The sequence below is a fragment of the Nannobrachium achirus genome (assembly GCF_963921795.1).
Source record: "Nannobrachium achirus genome assembly, chromosome: 6".
NCBI lineage: Eukaryota > Metazoa > Chordata > Actinopteri > Myctophiformes > Myctophidae > Nannobrachium > Nannobrachium achirus.
In genome coordinates this window covers 62,303,365-62,321,166 of record NC_137815.1, presented here as the reverse complement: position 1 = coordinate 62,321,166, position 17,802 = coordinate 62,303,365, and the positions used below count along the sequence as shown (strand labels likewise).

General features: G+C 40.7%; 3 protein-coding genes across 3 annotated transcripts in view; 2 read left to right on the top strand and 1 right to left on the bottom strand.

Moving 5' to 3' along the window:
* Positions 1–4,246, top strand: part of LOC308286602 (activity-dependent neuroprotective protein a-like) — a 5,580-nt gene extending 1,334 nt beyond the window's left edge. The window contains exons 2-4 of the mRNA XM_080727689.1: positions 899–1,011; positions 1,401–1,493; positions 1,593–4,246. Of these exons, the coding sequence (XP_080583815.1) occupies positions 904–1,011; positions 1,401–1,493; positions 1,593–3,890 (2,499 nt within the window). The 5' untranslated portion in view covers positions 899–903 and the 3' untranslated portion in view covers positions 3,891–4,246. The remainder of the gene's footprint in view (positions 1–898; positions 1,012–1,400; positions 1,494–1,592) is intronic.
* Positions 4,247–6,532: 2,286 nt separating this feature from the next.
* On the top strand, positions 6,533–10,221 carry LOC308287406 (bcl-2-like protein 1). Its single transcript, XM_080728564.1, has 3 exons — positions 6,533–6,626; positions 7,528–8,141; positions 8,279–10,221. Exons 2-3 carry the CDS (start codon positions 7,653–7,655, stop codon positions 8,420–8,422), a joined length of 633 nt encoding a protein of 210 aa, XP_080584690.1. The 5' UTR covers positions 6,533–6,626; positions 7,528–7,652; the 3' UTR covers positions 8,423–10,221.
* Positions 10,222–12,673: 2,452 nt separating this feature from the next.
* Positions 12,674–17,550, bottom strand: gata1a (GATA binding protein 1a). The gene is made up of 6 exons (XM_080727293.1): positions 17,457–17,550; positions 15,502–15,724; positions 14,417–14,911; positions 13,810–13,955; positions 13,546–13,671; positions 12,674–13,406 (listed from the first exon to the last, which is right to left on the bottom strand). The coding sequence occupies exons 2-6, from the start codon at positions 15,713–15,715 to the stop codon at positions 13,113–13,115; spliced, it is 1,275 nt and encodes a 424-aa protein (XP_080583419.1). The 5' UTR covers positions 15,716–15,724; positions 17,457–17,550; the 3' UTR covers positions 12,674–13,112.
* Positions 17,551–17,802: the final 252 nt, after the last annotated feature.

The following is a 17,802-nucleotide window of genomic DNA, read 5'->3' as shown; positions in this document are numbered from 1 at the left end:
GAATTGAGCTTAAAACTACACTCCGTAAGTTTTCTCTCAGTCCTGATGGCTGTCAATGTCCAAACTACAGTTAAGATGGCGGTGCATTTAGTGTTAAATCTGGAGTGCCCTCTGCTTCAAATAACTTTATTGACACTATCTGTGTCAACCAATTGACCAATTGAAAGAGTAGGGAGACCACATCCAGCCACTGCAGATGTGCTAGTTATATTTAGGGGAGATGAGACGATAGGTAATGCATTATTACGTGCAACTAGCCTAAACTACATTTCACTGCATTGTGATAATAATTCTGTATGTATTTATTGTTTTTTAAATTATTAAAACAAAAATAAAATGACTGCAGGAAAGAACAGCAGATAAAGCAGTTATAAAATATATGTAGCAACAGCAGCACCCCTGTGCAGAATAAGGGGTAAGATCATTAGAATCAGGATTGATAGAATGTGCAGAAGGCATACATAGTATATACAATACATCAATTACTCTTTTATCTATGCTCATGACATTTGTGCAAATAACATTGTGCAACTGAGGATTTTTGTTGGACCATACTCCCTATCGTATTAAATATTAGTTGACGTTTCCTGTGGCAGCCTCTGCGGGTGATGTCACTCGTGTTGCTGTTTGTTGGTTTGTTGTTGCTTGTGACGACAAATCCCCCTCTGGACAATATAGTCCATCTACATACAGTATATATATTTAATACCTTATGATAATGACATTTTGTCATAGCATAAGATGTTATAACAATGTTTGGGTTTGAATCCCGTTCCCGATGACCTGTTTCGTCACTCCCCGTCTCTTTCCCCATTTTCTGTCAAGTCTACTCTACGTACTGTCCGATCAATAAAGGCATAACTACCCATTTTCTTTTTGTTTCATTTATGTTTTACAGGAAAGATGTATCAGCTCCCTGTTAACAACCTTACAAGGATACGGAGAGCCAGGAGGCAAGTGAAAAAAGCACTTGGTGACATTGGGCTGGAGTACTGCAAGGAGGCAGTGGAGGTGAGTGTAATTTACTATATGAAATGAGTGCCCAAAGGAAAGCACACACAACCATTTACATTAATTGCTTAGATGGAGATATTGGGCAATTCAGTACAGACTGTTAATTTAGGTGGTTTAAACTAATATCTTTTAACACCATTGTGTAAATGAAGCAGTAACTAAGTCTTTGGGAAATGTGTGGAAGCTGAGAGCCTTGTTAGCTGAGTCGTACAGAAAAACTAATTAATAAATACATGCACGATGCACGCAATTTCACTTAACTAGACAAGTGAAATGCCATGGCAATATATGGGTACAGTCAATGGAAACTGTTACAACTAATTTATACATTTATTCACACAGACAACAGCCAGGTCTTCACTTTTGTTTTCATCTCATTTACACAGGAGTTCAAAGAGTTTTGTCCCCCTGACCAGTATGTGAAGAGCACTCAGTGTCTTGATATTTGCTCATGGGATCCTTCATCATCTAAGTCACAGGTAACGTATGAACTTTAATTCTAGGCCTTCTTGAATTCATAACGAAAGCACATTTCTATCTTTGATTTATAATGATTTTTTTTTTATCATTTTCTGTAGGACTATCGATCTAAGCCATTTTGCTGCACAGAGTGTCCATTTGCTTCCAAATACTACTCAGGCTACAAGAACCACTTCCGCAATGTACACAGATCAGACTTTGAGGCCAGTATCCTCCTCAACTGTCCTTACTGCACATTCACTGCAACCAAGAGAACTATGGAGACGCACGTTAAGATATTCCACATACCCAGTTCAACACGGCAGAATTATGGGACCACCCAGGCAACTGCTATGGCGCAGAAGGACAAACTATGGCTTGAAAAGGCCAGGCAGGGGGATAATGTAGAGCGAGCGATGTACTTTTGTAAGAAATGCACATACAGGGATCCTCTCTACAATGTTGTGAGAAGGCACATCTACAGGGAACATTTTCAGCATGTTGTCTCACCCTATCTTGGCATGGTTTCTGATTCCTCTGTCAAAAATGGTGCTAATACTGTGAATGGCAACAACATCCTATGTAAGCGCTGCCAGTTTTCTACCCGAAGCTATGAGGCATTGGTGCAGCATGTGGTTGAGTACCATGAGCGCATTGGTGCTCAAGTGACGACTATGATTGGACATGCTAACGTTATGGTGTCCAGGTCTCAAGCCTTCCCAGGGTTGTCTCAGAAAGCATCCATGATGTTGAGTGGAGGGCGCACACTTATGTCTGATGCACTAAGCAACATGGGCCTTTCAAAGGCTTATCCTGCGCCTGTTGTTAAAACCGCCCTCGCTAGCCATCCAGTGCGTGTTGCAGTTCCAAGCAGTGCTTTGACAGAGGCCACACCACCAGGTCCGTCAGTAAACACAGCCCAAACTCAGAAGTGGAAGATATGCACTGTTTGCAATGAGCTTTTTCCTGAAAACCTCTACAGTGCTCATTTTGAAAAGGCACACAAGGCAAAGAAGATATGGGCAATGGCAAAGTATATCATGAAGATCCACAATTTCACCAGTAAATGCTTGCTTTGCAACCGATATTTGCCCAGTGACACACTGCTCAACCACATGTTAATTCATGGGCTTACTTGCCCACAATGCCACTCTGCTTTCCACAATGTAGAGAAACTGATTGAGCATGTGAATCTCTTTCACCCTGAAGACTTTGCTGGTCTTCCTGGTGCATCCCCATTGACCTTTGACCTCACAATCAAGCAAGATAAGTCCAATAACGTACAGCTTGTTGTTATCACCTTCAACATGAAGGAGCCTATAAATGGTCAGCCACAAGATCAGTCTGCCCTTTATCCGCCACAAGATCAGTCTGCCCTTGGCCTTTATCCACCTCAAGTCAAAGTAATGGCTCCGAAGATGGTCGAGAAAAAGAACGAAATTGGGAAGACTCTTTGCCCGCTGTGCTTCACCATCCTCAAAGGACCCATTTCTGATGCTCTCTCTCAGCATCTGAGGGAACGACACCAAGTCCTTCAGACGATGCATCCTGTCGAGAAAAAGATGACATACAAGTGTATTCACTGCTTGGGTGTGTATACAAGTAACATGGTGGCCTCCACCATCACGCTGCATCTTGTGCAGTGCAGAGCTGTGGGCAGGTCCCATGCTGGCCAGGGTATCAAGTCTGCCTTAACTCTCAACTCTTCTGGTGCTGGGTTCCTCAAGCGGCAGCTACCCACCCAAGCCACATCAGACCCAAAGAAGATGAAGATGAACTCAAAGCTCGCCACAGCAGGGAAGCGTGGAGAATCTGACGGCCTTGTATTGGATCCTCGAAGTTATGAGCACAAGACCTATGAGGCCCGAAAAAACTTCCTCACAAACTACTTCAACAAACGACCCTATCTATCGTCTGAGGAAGAGGAAAAGCTGTCTGGGAGTCTGTGGCTGTGGAAGTCTGATATTGCCAGCCACTTTGCAGACAAGCGTAAGGTTTGTGAGAAAGAATGCGAGACCAAGAACGTGGCTGTGTTGCTTGGATTTGACATGCAAGAGCTCCAGAAATTAAAGCATGATATGACATTTGAGGATATGGCTGGTACCTCAACAGTCGGACCAGGCACAGGGGGTCTCAAGTCTGGAACGCCAAGCACTGACCAAAACAAGCAGTGTGGTACAATCAACTGTACCCTTAAGCTTAGTACATACACAGAGACCATATCAATTGACTCAGACAGTGAACCAGAACAAGAGGGTAGCATTACTGAGAATGGAAACATTGATGGAAACCAACACGTGGCTCTAGTCTCTGAAGAACCAGCAGAGGTGTCAGAGGCGACTCCCCCTATGAACATGGATGGGCCTTCAGAAATGAGCACTCTGCAAGATGGGAAAGCAAACACGACTCTTTGTTAGTGTCCCTGCTTAGCAATGTGCCTTGGTAGGGTAACATTTAGATTTGAAAAGTGCTTAAATCAAATGGTTTAGAGAAAATCTTAAATTTATCGGTTAAGAGATAGCCTCATCTTTATGAGATGATATGGACAGTTAAAAATCACAAACATTGGTCTGGCATGGTTCGCATAAGAAATACTGTAATTCCTCATTTGACCTCAATTCAAGTGTTAAAACAAAAGATTGCTGAGGTACTCGGCAACATTATTCAAAAGTGTATGGCTTCTGTAACTGACATCTGTTGTGACACTGTATATAATAGGGATTGTACTTAGATTATACATTATATACATACTGTCTGTTTCTCATTTGTTAACTGTTAGTCACAAAGATTTATGATCCTATCCCCACTTTCATACCCCTCCCTCAAGTGTGAGATGGAGATGTATTTGTCATTTCACATTTAGAAAGTTAGGATATGCTAATTGCTTATGTATACTTCCTTTTTAATAAATACATTTGTTTAATAAATATCAGGAGCCATTTCATTTGAACTAATACATAATTCATCTATGGCAGTGTTGATTGGTGTTTTTCCAGGGGCAGATGAGATCCTACAACACTGGAGTCTGAGATTCAAGTGTTAATTTAATTTGTATTAGTCAGTTGTGTGTAATTTTAACGTGGAACATGAAGTATTGTCAGGGATTCCTGGTTCCTAGAAATTACAACATTTATCAAAACTTTAAGGAAATGTTACCTATACTATAGCACAAATCGCCTTAATGATTTGGGTTAAGTTAAGTGTCTGTTTCATTTATTTAACCCAAACAATATTGAGTTTTTTCAAATGATATTCACCTATCCAACCCTTAGATCAAGTTATGTTGGAATTAAGTATCACTTCAGTGAAAGAATATGAAAGTAAAGAAAAGAGGGCCTATGGAAGCACAGATGTCTCAATCTAGATAACTCCATTATCATAAATCTTTTGCCCCTGGAGTTTGGAACCCTGCATAACTTTTTTGTTTGTTTTTTGGGATACTGTTATCTCAAATACCAAAAAGCTATACAGGGTTTTAAAAGGGTCTAAGTCTATTGGTATATCTAAGATAGTGTGGGTGTGAGAAAATATAATTTAAAATAGTGAAAATGATTTATAATGCTTTATTCGTGGGTTTATAATTCTTCAGACGCAACTTCCTGTAAGCAAACGTTGCCGGTTGGTGCAGAAAGTTAAGAAGGAGGGACTTCCGCTCACTGGAGAAGATCAGAGCGGAGAAGATCATGTGGCCAAATTATGGCCAATCCAGAGATACCTAAAAACATCTATGAACCAATGAGTGCCGTCACCGTGCCTGAATGGTCAGGCCCTCGAGAAACAAGAGTGTATGGCTGCAGGGGTGGAGTCACCTCTCTCAGCAGAAATCTTTCTTGTCAGACCTCTCGTCTCAGGTACAACGGCAAGTCTACAGGGTAAAAAATCTTAAAGGAAGCTGCGTTCCACTGTACTGTGGGCGGCATTTCTGCTCCGCTACGCCTAGCCCCCCCCCCGCACCCGCCTCCCCGCTCCCCCGCTCTGTCCCAGACCACGCCCACTGACTTGCTTCCCTGCGTAAATTGCGTAGATGACGCCTCGCTGCGTAGCTTGCGTAAGCAAGCTTCTCTACACACAGACAGACGCAGTCGCACACTCGGAAGAAAATGGAACGAAGAAAAAGTCCTACTGATGACAACATGATGCTTTATTTACTATAGACAACTTTTTAGATTTTGATTATTATTATTACTGCGGCTTGTCTGCCTTTTTGGAACACGGAAAATAAAACGTTTCTTTACGATGAAAAGTAACTTTTAATAATAAATAACAGTAGGCTATTGCATTAATTCTTATTGCCAAAAGTTCCTCTTCAAACCTTTATTCAAACTGGAAAATAACATTACAAAAAAAGAAAAAGTTCTTAATAATGAAAAATAACTTTTAATAATCAATATTAGTGGCGAGGGACACCCGGGGACCCCCCCTGAGGACCGGCGGTCCGCGAGAGACCCCGGCACAGTGGCCGTGAGTCGGCCGGCCTGCGGGGGTCCCTCGCCCGGCTCGCCCGCCGACCACGGGGCGACCGCAGCGACGGTCCGTGAGACCCCCGCCCAGTGGAGGGTCGCCGGCGACGGTCCCCCGCACGGTGGCCGTGAGTCGGCCGCCCTGCGAGGGTCTCTCGCCGCTGACCGTCGCCGGCGACCCTCCACCGGAGTGTCTCGCTCTCTCGCGGACCGCCGCTCCTCAGGGGGGGTCCCCGGGGATCCCTCGCCTCGCCGCTGATATTTATTAAAATAAATTAACTAATTATTAAGAAATGTGTTATTTTCCAGTGTTCAATAATGGTTTGAAGAGGAATTTTCTGCAATAATAATTTATCCATGTAGCTGTCTCTAAAAACGACTGGGTACCGGTGGCAGTGTTGGTTGGCGAAAACAGCCGATCTACAAGCCCACAAAGCGTTGCGCTTGTGATGCGTTGTGAGCCTTGTGAGCTTGTAAGTCTGCTGTGTGACGTCACTCGTAAGCGCCGGAAGCGCGCCGACACACACTTCCGTTCTGAGACGAAAGGTCTGACAAGAAAGATCTGCTGAGGGAGGTGTCTCCAGGCCTGCAGCCATACCCGTCTCTCGAGAAATGACGCTGTGGTTGTGCGCAACGATAGATTTTAATAATTCTAATACCGCACTTTGAGTGTACTGCCTTCTTTTTGTGGTTGTAAGTACAGGCGTGAATTTTGATTGCATCAAAACATTCCCATGTAGGCTGCTTCCAGTTCCTTTTCGCACGATTTGAATAACGTGTAGCCTATGTGAAGCCAGCTAGTTAGCATCTTTAGCTAGAATAAATAGGAACGTATTTAAGTGAGGCGTCAGTAGGTCAGCTTTTGTCTGTTCGCAACTAAGCATGTAATAACCTATTAACGATAAGAAACACCGTATTTCAAAATGTCAAGCTATAGCCTAGGTAACTAAATGTCAACTTGCTTGGTCTGTGGTTGCAATGGCTGCCAGTTGAAGTTAGCATTAACTACGTTGGCTAATGTCTCAATAAACAAACATTTCAGACGTTTTCATTTGCTGTCACTTCTAACTAAGCAAGCAGAGCTACTGCTAACTGCAGTATTGATTGATTGATTGAAGACTTTATTAGAAGTTTGCATAGGAAACGGTACAGTTCACTGGTACAAGGTCTACTAAAAGGAGATCCTAGAAAAGACTAAGCTTATTTCCACAGGAATGCAATAAGCAAACTGAAAAATAAAAAAATAAAATAAAATGATAATAGATCATTTAATAACATTCTATTCTAAAGTCTTAAACTGTTTTCTGTGCATCTATCTCTATATATACAGTATATATACATACATAAATTATAAAATAAAAATACAAGTTATTCTGATTACTATAGTAATCTGCAATGCATCCCCGCTTAGCCTTTTCAAGGAACATTGCCAAGCTGATCCTATTTCAAGGGGCCTAATGTTAATTTTGGAAAAGTATATATATATATATATATATATATATATATATATATATATATATATATAATTGTGACTGATATCAAAGTGGGCTTTACCTTTTATGTGACACTACCACCTGTTCCATAACCTTTCTAGGTCATGGAAGTTGCCAGCCACAAGATGGACATCCCACTGAGTGTGTGGGCCATGGCGGGAGAAACTATGAGGTCTGAGTATCTTGGAAGTGTGTTGGTGGTGTAACCGTGTATAGTGTGGAAATTATGTTGTACAGCAACAGAGAGCTGGTGGTGTTCTTTATAAGCTATAAACTGTCTCAGAGGAACTTGAAACTGGAGGATGCCAGTGAAAGGACTGAAGGAGACAAAACCAATGGGTTACTGGTGAACAATGTAAACGGTGGTAGCCAATTAGGGATGTTATCTTCTCCAAACGGAGAGGCACTGAAGGCAGCCCTTCGGTATGCTGCTGACGAGTTTGAGCTGCGCTATACACAAGCCTTTAGTGACCTCTCCTCTAAGTTCCATATTACCCCTGCCACTGCCTACAACAGCTTCGAGGGTGTGATGGACGAGTTGTTCAGGGACGGAGTCAACTGGGGACGCATAGTGGGCCTGTTTGTCTTTGGGGGCACCCTCTGTGTCGAGTGTGTTGAAAAGGATATGGTCCCTCTGGTGTCCCCCGTCGCAGACTGGATGACCTTATACCTGGATAACCACATTGAGCCATGGATCCAGAGCCAAGGAGGATGGGTGAGCAGGCAGAGGGAATACTAATGATACTGTATCACACATTTTGTCACTCAAAAGAATGTCTGTGTACAAACCAAAAAGAAAGCTCATAAAAATGTATCTTCCTCTCTCTGTCTGATCCATACTTTACCTTACAGGATAAATTCACCGCGATATTTGGTAGAGATTCAGCAAGGGAGGATAGGAGGTCCCAGGAAACCCTAAGAAGATGGCTGCTTGTGGGTGGGATGCTGCTTACAGGAGTGTTGCTCTGCACCTTCATTGTAAGGAAAGGCCAGTGAAGAGGAGGACCATCAGTTGCCTCTTGTTTACCCCATGTGCATACTGTGTAATGCCACGGCAACCAAAACAAAACAGAATAGTTCTATGTTTACAAAATCCCAGTCTGATTGTGCACTGATAATCTCGATTGGCTATGGCAGTTTGTGGGAATACCTATAATAACCCGGGGAGTCGTTTCTCACGCCTGTCCTGTGATATTATTTTTTTATACACAGCAAAGCTCTTGGTTATAGCCTAATTTGTATTATTATTATTGATCGCTTTTGTGTTTTCATTGTTTGTTGGAAATCATGTTTTATACTCAATTATAAGCTTTAAAAGGTTTCAGATGATCTAAGAAAGATGGGGGGAGGAAATCATTATCTTTTTAAGTTACACCAAGGGACCAATTTTAATTATTTACAAATACTATTTGACAGATAATATAAGTTCTATTTCACTTTATATTTTATACTTCAGTTCTTTTATGGTGCTGTACTCTAGTTTCAGGCCACCCCATTCTTCAGATTAAATTACTTATTTTATTATGCTGCTTTGTGTGCAATGCTGCGGTAATTGTGATTTGATTCTGAAGAGCAACACATCACACAATTACATCCTTTTAGATCATTTCTGTAAAAACGTGAATAGCATTACATTTACAACTTTAAAGCTCTCTTACACAAACAATTAATGAAATGAATGTTCATATACTCTAAAGTAGACCTGTCTGGAAATGGTTGGGGCTGAAGTCTTTTGTTTTACCATTAGGGGGTGCTTTGTAACCAAGTCTGAAGTAATTGCATATTCTCATGTTTATTATGACATGACATTAAAGTGCTATATAATTATTATACCCGCTTTTAGCTTATAGGATTAGCTATAATGGGCAGACTGTACTGTCTATCAAGAGAAGTATAGTAAGACATTGTATATCTTTCATCTGTTTCGTCATGTTCTCTGCTAACAATTGGGAAAATCTTTACAGTGTACGGTTGGTTCATAGGTTTGCAACTATAGGGACGATTTAAATGTGAGTGAAACAGGATGGACGGGAGAAGAGGAAAAAAAAAAGAGAGAGAAGACCACCAACGGACAGCCTACTAACATGCGAGTTGGATCTGGCCTGTGGTTACTAATCTATCCCTGTCATTTGTTACCATTTCCCCAAAGCTTAGCTGGCGGCAGAAACAGATAAAGCCAGTCAAGGAAAAGAGAATGAATTATGGTCTCGCTCAAAGAATATTTAAATGTTAAACCTTTTTTGGTTCTAAATATATAAATATTCTACATTGGTCTTTCTCCTTCTGCACTTTCTTAGACAAGTGGACAGTGTAATGTTTAGGTGACATGGCTAAATCATTCTGCAGTGACGCCTATTTTGCTGGGCATGAGTATATCTAATCTAGAAAATATTAAATATATATATTTTTTTATATTCCTTGAGTAATAGAATAGAATAGTTTTATTGGCAACATTTAAAAGAACAGCATTACCATTAAAAGCGCCAAAATGGATAAAAGCACAAAAAATGAAGCTTTCATCAGTTAAAAAAAATAAGAATAAAATCAAATACACACACAAATGTGTTTGTATAGGCTATACTCTGTGTGTGTGTGTGTGTGTATGTGTATATACTGTATATATGTGTGCACACACACACACACACACACAGTATATATATGCACAGTATGAGTTACATACAGTATGCGTTCTCATGTTTATCACTATCATAAATGCCCTGCTTACCCGGCAAGAGACATGAGTGATTGATTGATGTTTATCAGTGATATACTAAATGTGCTCCTAAGCTCAGAGAATGTGCATGCCATGCTTTGTCATGAGTGCCCAGATGTTCACAGGGATGTGCTCACTAAATTGAAACTGTTGCATAAATTAAAGTCTCCCTGAATCTTTCACTCGAGCATATACTGTACACGAGCTGCAAAAACACATGCTGATATGTGTATTATTTACAATTTTTCTGCAATGGTAATTCCATGTGTGTTCATGTGATGATCTATATGGAATTTGACCAAAGTTGGTATAGTAATACTATAATACTAGCCCTAAAGGTCTGTTAGGATCATTTCAACTCTCAAAAACGCCATTCTGCTTACTATTTAGATGAGGACACAGTAAAATCCTCTGTATTAATTTGATCCATTTGTATATCTGAGTACAGTATGTTTGTACTCTCTCAAGGCTATGTTAACATCATATCTTAGTGTATTTAAATGCAAATATATATTTTTTTGTTTAACATAGCATGATGAGACTATGTAGGGTCTAAAGGCTTGCATACTGTACCTGAACTGTACATGTTGTCCCCTAGTCAGTAACGGACAGGGAGTGTATGAGCGCCTGTGCCAGCAGCAGGTGGATTTTTTTAGGGTCTGTGGCCTCAGTGATAAGTTATCAGTCATCCACCAGTGCAAGTGGCCCCAGCCCTACTCCCCATCATTAAGAACATTTAACACAGTACAGTAGTGGTTTTACACACTACTGTATTGTTGCATTTTAGTATTTCTGTTTTAGGGAACAGTAAATACAGATAATATAGATTATATTTGCAGTAAAAGAAAGAACAACATTAAGTCTCAGTAATGGTCTTCCATTCCTATAGGACACTGAATGGAGGAGAATCTTAAATAGTACTACTATCTTCGCACTGTTTGCATTGATTATAAGCTACAGAGAAGCAGTGTGAGATTTGGATTTGGTCTCTTTTCAGACATGATAAATGCAACAGTGTTCAGCAAGAAAACATACTTGGTCACATGAATAGAATAAGTGTGTAGTAGTCACCTGCATACGGCAAACGGCATAAAAAATCCAACAGGCTCAGAATGGCCCTTACATCATTCTGTTTATGTTGGTCCATCACTGATGATGTGCCCCAGCTAAGCATCAGAAGATTTCACTACAAAAATAATAATAAAATAAAATCAAGTGGAATCAGTTTGCTATACAAACTTGTTATTTTAGGGTTGAACTAATAAATAGAATAGTCGTCATAAAATAAACATTAAGCCATTTAAGCGTCATTGTCTGGCTTTTGGATCAACTAAAATGTCCTTTGTACTAGCATATTCTAACAGGCCAAATTTGGAACCTCCAGCAGCAAGACCATGCAGGCTCTCCGATCTTTGATGTTAACATTTTGTTCATTTCAGTTTGCTTAATAGATTGGCTTTGATACCATGAAACAAAACAACACTGTGAAACAGTCAAAATCAATATATATTTGTCACTGTCTGGCCAAAACCTCTTAACTCCATTTTAGATTTGTTGGCATAAATCAGGGCTATTGAACACCCTTTACATCTGAGTGTTGATTCAAATAATATTGAGCCAATGGAAAGTAGTAAAAAGTGCTTGGGACAAAACCTCCTAACTCCACACTTTCTGCCAAACAGGCTAACTCCACCCGATTGGCCCTCTCTTTTTTTTTCATAAATATGTGCTATAGAACACCCTTTACATCTGTGTGTTGGTTAAAATAATATTGAACCAATGAAAAGTAGTAAAAAGCTCTTTGGTCAAAACCTCCTAACTCCACTTGAGCTCATTTTCCCGAAAATGAACATTTTGGAGTTAGGAGGTTTCGGCCCGACAACAGAGATATATTATAGTCAATGAAATCGATTAGTTTGAGCAACTGTTACTCCCCTAGTATGTTTGTTTTAACTGTGTTTTTATTTATCCCTTTTTAGATCCAAAAACCATTTACAAGAAGTGTGTGTGTGTGTGTGTGTGTGTGTGTGTGTGTGTGTGTGTGTGCGCGTGCGTGCGTGCGTGCGTGTGTGCGTGTGCGCGCGAGAATGTTTGAGGCCAGGTTTTTGTTTATCAACTGATAACATCACACTAAATATAGAGCCTGTCACAAGAGTTGCATTTAAGTTGAATGTTTTGTCACCTCAGCTTAAAGGCAAATTTGCATGCCCAGTGCACCTGATACTATTAGACTTTCAAATTCAATTCTGTGACAAAGACACTATTATAGACTGTGAGATACCACTACTATAGAGGAACTCTCCCCGCAGAAGCTATATAGAGATATTGTACATGAACATGAATTGTACATGAAATCTAACTTGCACTTCATAACCAGATATACATTTTATTTTCTGATCAATAGTTTAACCAGATCACTATAGTACAAAACAAGCACACCTTTTCACATTTTAATATTACCATTATAAAAAAAATCTTTTCTTTGTATTTACAAAATACAGCTAAACCTTCCCATAGTACTGTGTTACGTGTGCAACAAAATCAGCTGAGTGATTTGAACTTGAACTCAAACATAGGCTGCTTCAGCGAAATATGCCATTTCCTGAAGAGAAACACAACACAGATGCTTGATTTTGAACCACCTCTTTCCTTATCAGACTCTATACAAAGATATGGACAATTTCACACAAATAACTGGCAAGCAAAGAAGTACTGACTTCACAAAGGGTTCTGTAAAAAAAAGAAAAAAAATGTTCTCCTGTAGGGTACTCAATGGGATCTTTGTCCCCAGTGATGCTTGGCCTATAGTAAAATGAATGGTGCTGAATGCACTGCTAACCACTTTCAACCTTGCATCCATATTTTGGACATTATTCTGGTCATGTCCTGACTCCCAATGCGACGCATTGTGAGCTTGTAGGTTGGATATTTTTGTATAAATTAGACGATTATGGCCGGGCTTGTCCAGTCATCTCACACCAACGTGGGCACCATGCCAGCGTTGGGGTGATGTGTGTAGGACAAAGTAGAAGAGGGATGTAGGGAGGATGGCTGTTGAAGCAGGTGTGAACTGTGGCTGTAAGGAAGCAGGGAACCTGGGCCAAGCGAGTACTGCCCAAATCCACCGTTCTCATCCATAGGGGGTGGCTGGGTCAGGTCTGGGTACGGCTCCGGCAGAGCATTCTTCCTGTTCTTCTTGTTCTTGTTCGACACTTTGCGGTTCCTTGTTTGAATGCCATCCTTCTTCATAGTAAGAGGTCTGTTTATCTAAATATGTAAAGGAAGGAATTAGGTTTCTAGTTTCTACATCATCATTGGGAATGGAATACAGAATCAAGGCTTATCAATGCCGTGGTTGTATTCTAGGTGTAACTGTGATCTATAGACAAACCATAGATAGACTCACGTTGTGTAATTTGAAGTACAGTCCACAGGCGTTACACACAGGCTCCCCACTGGCATTACGTCTCCACAGTGTTGTCGTGCTTGTGTGACAGTTGGCACATAGTGTACCTGCTCGCTTGCTGACGATCTGAAAACAAACAAACAAACAAAAAAAAAACAGGACAATTAGGAATCAATCAATTATGGAACTCTGAAAATGCCAAATAAGTGCTGGTTTACATTGAGGTAGTTTTACATACATACATACATATACATACATACATACCAATCTTTTCTTTGGCCGGATCAGGGGTCTGTTTTGACCGTTCATCTTGTGGTACAGTCCGCAGGCATTACACAAATAATGGCCCGTGCCATCCCTGCGCCACAGAGGGGTAGCCGTGGCTCCACAGTTGACACACTCTCTGGCCTCTGTCAGAATCAAAATTCAAACATTTATTTTCCTAACAAATTAAAAAATCATACCAGTGTGAACTGAGAGGTGGTGTCCATTAATTTCAAGGTGTCTGTGTGTGTGTGTGTGTGTGCATGCATGTACATTTCAAGGCATGTACAGTACCTCTCTGGTCACCCAGCGGTATTGCAGGCCAGGCTCAAGGCTACAGACACACACGCATAGACGCATAAACGCATATCTACACACACTGTCACGCTAAGGAGACGGTGTGACCACCTCTCAAAAATCTGGAGTGTTAATAACACTGTATGAGTGTAAAAATACGGGTGTACGGGAGACAAATTAACACTATGGTTTTTATTGTGTACGTTTGCCCACCTGTCATACACCATGTACAAATTACAAACCCATATATTGACACAAAATTCTATTTACTCATATTATGACTATATGATAAACCTCAGTGTGTTTTCACCTGGTGGGGATAGTCTCATCTTGTTGCGTAGTTTGGGGGAATAGGATGGGTTTATCCACGCCCCCGGGCTGGAGTAGAGTGAGGCTGCGTTGTAGTCTTGCGGAGAGGTCATGTATGAACCGTAAGGGCCCAGCATGTGTGAGTGAGGAGATGGCGTGTACAGGCCGCTAGCCCCAGCTGAGGTCAGATTCAGAAAACTGCTCCCTCCCCCGAGTGGACTCAATCGCTCGGCCTTCAGCGCTTCCTGAAACTGGGGGCTCTCCTTGCCCTCTCTGCTTGGCGAGGAGTATCCATCTCTTGAGGCACTGAAGGATGACATGGCTGTGGTAGTGTAAAGGGATGTTGGAGTTTGCGAGTGAAGAGGAGTCTTGGTCAGAGGGCTCTTACTCCAAGTGGAGGTTGCCGGGTTGTAGGGAGAACTCAGCGAGTGGCTGCCCGGGCCATCCAGCCACTGCAGGTTGCTCAAGAGCGACGGTGAGGTGTACACCTGGCGAACTGCAGGAGAAAGGAACAGAACACAACCACTGATTTTAACTAATGTCATAATAAACAACAAATATCAAGCAGGCACGTGCACACAGACATCAAAGGGGGCTTGAGCCCCTGCCCTTTTATCCGTCTGTAAAAAGTGCCCTCTCCAGACCATGAATGTCGTTTTTATTATGGTGAACGAAATGCAAATTCCTTCTTTCCATGCCATACCCGAAGGCAGCGTAAGAGAATTGTCTTGTCCAAACTCTCCTGAACTTGAATGCAGCATCTTATGTTGAAAGAATTGGCCTTTCTGTGTAGAAATCCATGCCGTTACGCTACATCTCCAGTGTTGACTTCAATGACTTGATTATGCTTAGTTCAGTGTGGTATAAAGCACCGAAAATAGCCGACCTCCAAGCTCACAACGTGTCGCAGCGTGACGCGTTGTGAGCTTGGAGGTCTGCTATTTTCGATATTTTCACCAAATGGCCCTTTTAGAAATTTCAGCCCCTGCCTCTCTAACATTCTCTGCACGTCCCTGATATCAAGTATCACCACTACAGTTTTTAAATGGATTCATGTATGTATTCTTTATGAACAGTGGTGCTGACCTGAGCTGTGTCTGTAGGCAGATGGGCCTCGGTTATGGCTGGGGTTTGAGAAGTAAGAGGGTAAGCTTGTGTAGTCCATGTCAGCATTGGAGAAGAAGACCTCTCCGTCCTCTCCTGGTGGTAGGAGACTGGCCTCGGAGGAGAAGCTGGCCAGGGGGTCCGAACCGATCAGGGCTGGAGACGCCCAGTGGGACTGCTCTGAAGAATCCTCCATGTTGACAGTCTGGATGGAACAGGACAGACATAATGGGATAAATCTGCCATTTATTTGGTCGTAATTTTAAATGAATCCTATTTAGAATTAACTTTTAAGAGACTTATGTGTAAAAAAGAGAAGGTAAAAAAAAAGGTTAAAACTTTTATATTGTTAGCAACTGTTGTGCTACTGTTTTGGTTTCTTGGTGAACATCAACATGTGTCCAGTAATACTGTATATCTGTGCAATGTGATTTGACAATATCTTTAGAGCAAACCACATACTGTAACTTCAAGTTTATCAGAGATGAGGTCTCTCGATAGCAGGCTTCTTTAAACTTCCTTTGTAGGATCCTCATTTGACTATGGCTGACAGTATGACCTAAAAATAACTGCCCATGTGCATTGTGCAATGAGCACTGATGGCACTGTCACCAGGGCACTTAATTAAATAGGTGCCAATTTAAAATGTCATAAAACCCAAAATGTCATTTTGTGAAATGTGAAATTATAAGAACAATAGCACAGCACAATGTATCTATGGATATATTATAGAAATACCACAGAGCTCCTTCAACTAATTAACCACTTAAACTCTGTGGTTGAACAGAGTCTTTTCTGTTTTCTGTTATTGTGGGAAAGGCTTTCGCTGAAGACAGCAGATCGACAAGCTCACAAGGTGTCGCAGGATGCTGGGGTTTACGTGGTTCAGTAATAAGTTACATTTGCAGCTAAACTTTCAAAGCCAGGGTGCTGGAGGAGATAAAAAGATCTGCTGAAAACGACTTGATGCAGGAATTTCATATCAACCATTTTATGTAGGCTCATTTAATTGGGTTAAATCATGATTATATCATATGTTTATCATCCTTTGTTCAAATACTACCGTTTTTCAAAGCTTCAAATGGCCATAGGCATGAATAGTATGATTGTTATCCAACTTTTAGAAATGATGAAATAATCAATGAAAAAAAGAGTAAGTAATATCTATCTTGTTTCCATCTTTAAGAGGGAAATGTTGAAGCTGATAACTTCTGATAAAAGTCTGAGAAAATCAAATAAACACCAATGTAATATTAATAATATACCAATAAACCCAGCAACTTGATAGAACAGAACATGAAAAAATGGGAAGGCTTTTTAGGGAATATGAAAACAATAACAATAATCAACATTAGTAATCAACATGGCAGAATTCAAAAAAACTATCTAAATTGCTTTTACAAACAAGTTTAAAACTAAAACAATGTATTTACCTTACGACTCCAGTGCAATTCGGCTCAAATTAAGGTTAAATACTTTAAGGTTGCTTATGATTCGATTTTTACTTTTATGTTTATAAATACATTTATGCATATAAAATTGAGAAATGTAAACTATTTGAATTAACCTAGGACCAAGCTCAAGCTTGTGCACTGGATGAAATGTATAGATTTGTTTTAACTATAATGATTTTAAATACATTGGATACACAAGTACCAGTTGAGTGACATAAGGGTAAAAAATGCAATTAAGCTGAAAGCCTCCATTCCATTCAGGGAAGAGAAAGACCCTGAACCTCAGTCATCAAAAACCAGTTATGTCCACTCATATCTTTAAAGGTTCCTGTCAATCAAACAATAAACAGCCTTGGTTGATACAAAGCCCTCACAGGTGTAGGTTTCAATCTTAATCAGATAAAACAAATCTCCTGATGTCCAATTTATTTCCAAGCAAGGAAGAACACATGGTAACACAGGAGACAGTGAGGTAGCACCTACCTGAGCCACTGCAGTAAAGGCTATGTGAAAGATAAGCAAGGTATGACCCTGATGGATGCTGGCTTCTCAGAAACACTGCTTTAGTCTATCTCAGTGTGATAATAATGGACAGATGAATAACGTATGCCTAGTACCCCACCAATAACCAGGGTTAGGAGTAAAGGCCGTGGGAGGGGTTGGGGAGAACATTTGAAAAGAGGAAGACACACCTCTTCGGTCCTGACATAGCAATCGTTTTTGTCAAATTTAATTTACTAAATATTCAGTTCTAAAAGTGTGTTTCCCCCCCCTTTAGCCTACAATATATGTGTGTGTATATATATATATATATATATATATATATATA

Bases quoted from the DNA above. Each gene is read 5' to 3' on its own strand.
- LOC308287406 (XM_080728564.1), top strand. From the start codon at position 7,653: ATGTTGTACAGCAACAGAGAGCTGGTGGTGTTCTTTATAAGCTATAAA. The intron at 8,142-8,278 runs GTGAGCAGGCAG...TTTACCTTACAG, and splicing joins TCCAGAGCCAAGGAGGATGG to GATAAATTCACCGCGATATT.
- gata1a (XM_080727293.1), bottom strand. From the start codon at position 15,715: ATGGAGGATTCTTCAGAGCAGTCCCACTGGGCGTCTCCAGCCCTGATC. The intron at 13,672-13,809 runs GTATGTATGTAT...GTTTGTTTTCAG, and splicing joins TCCGGCCAAAGAAAAGATTG to ATCGTCAGCAAGCGAGCAGG. The intron at 13,407-13,545 runs GTGAGTCTATCT...TTACATATTTAG, and splicing joins TGTACTTCAAATTACACAAC to ATAAACAGACCTCTTACTAT.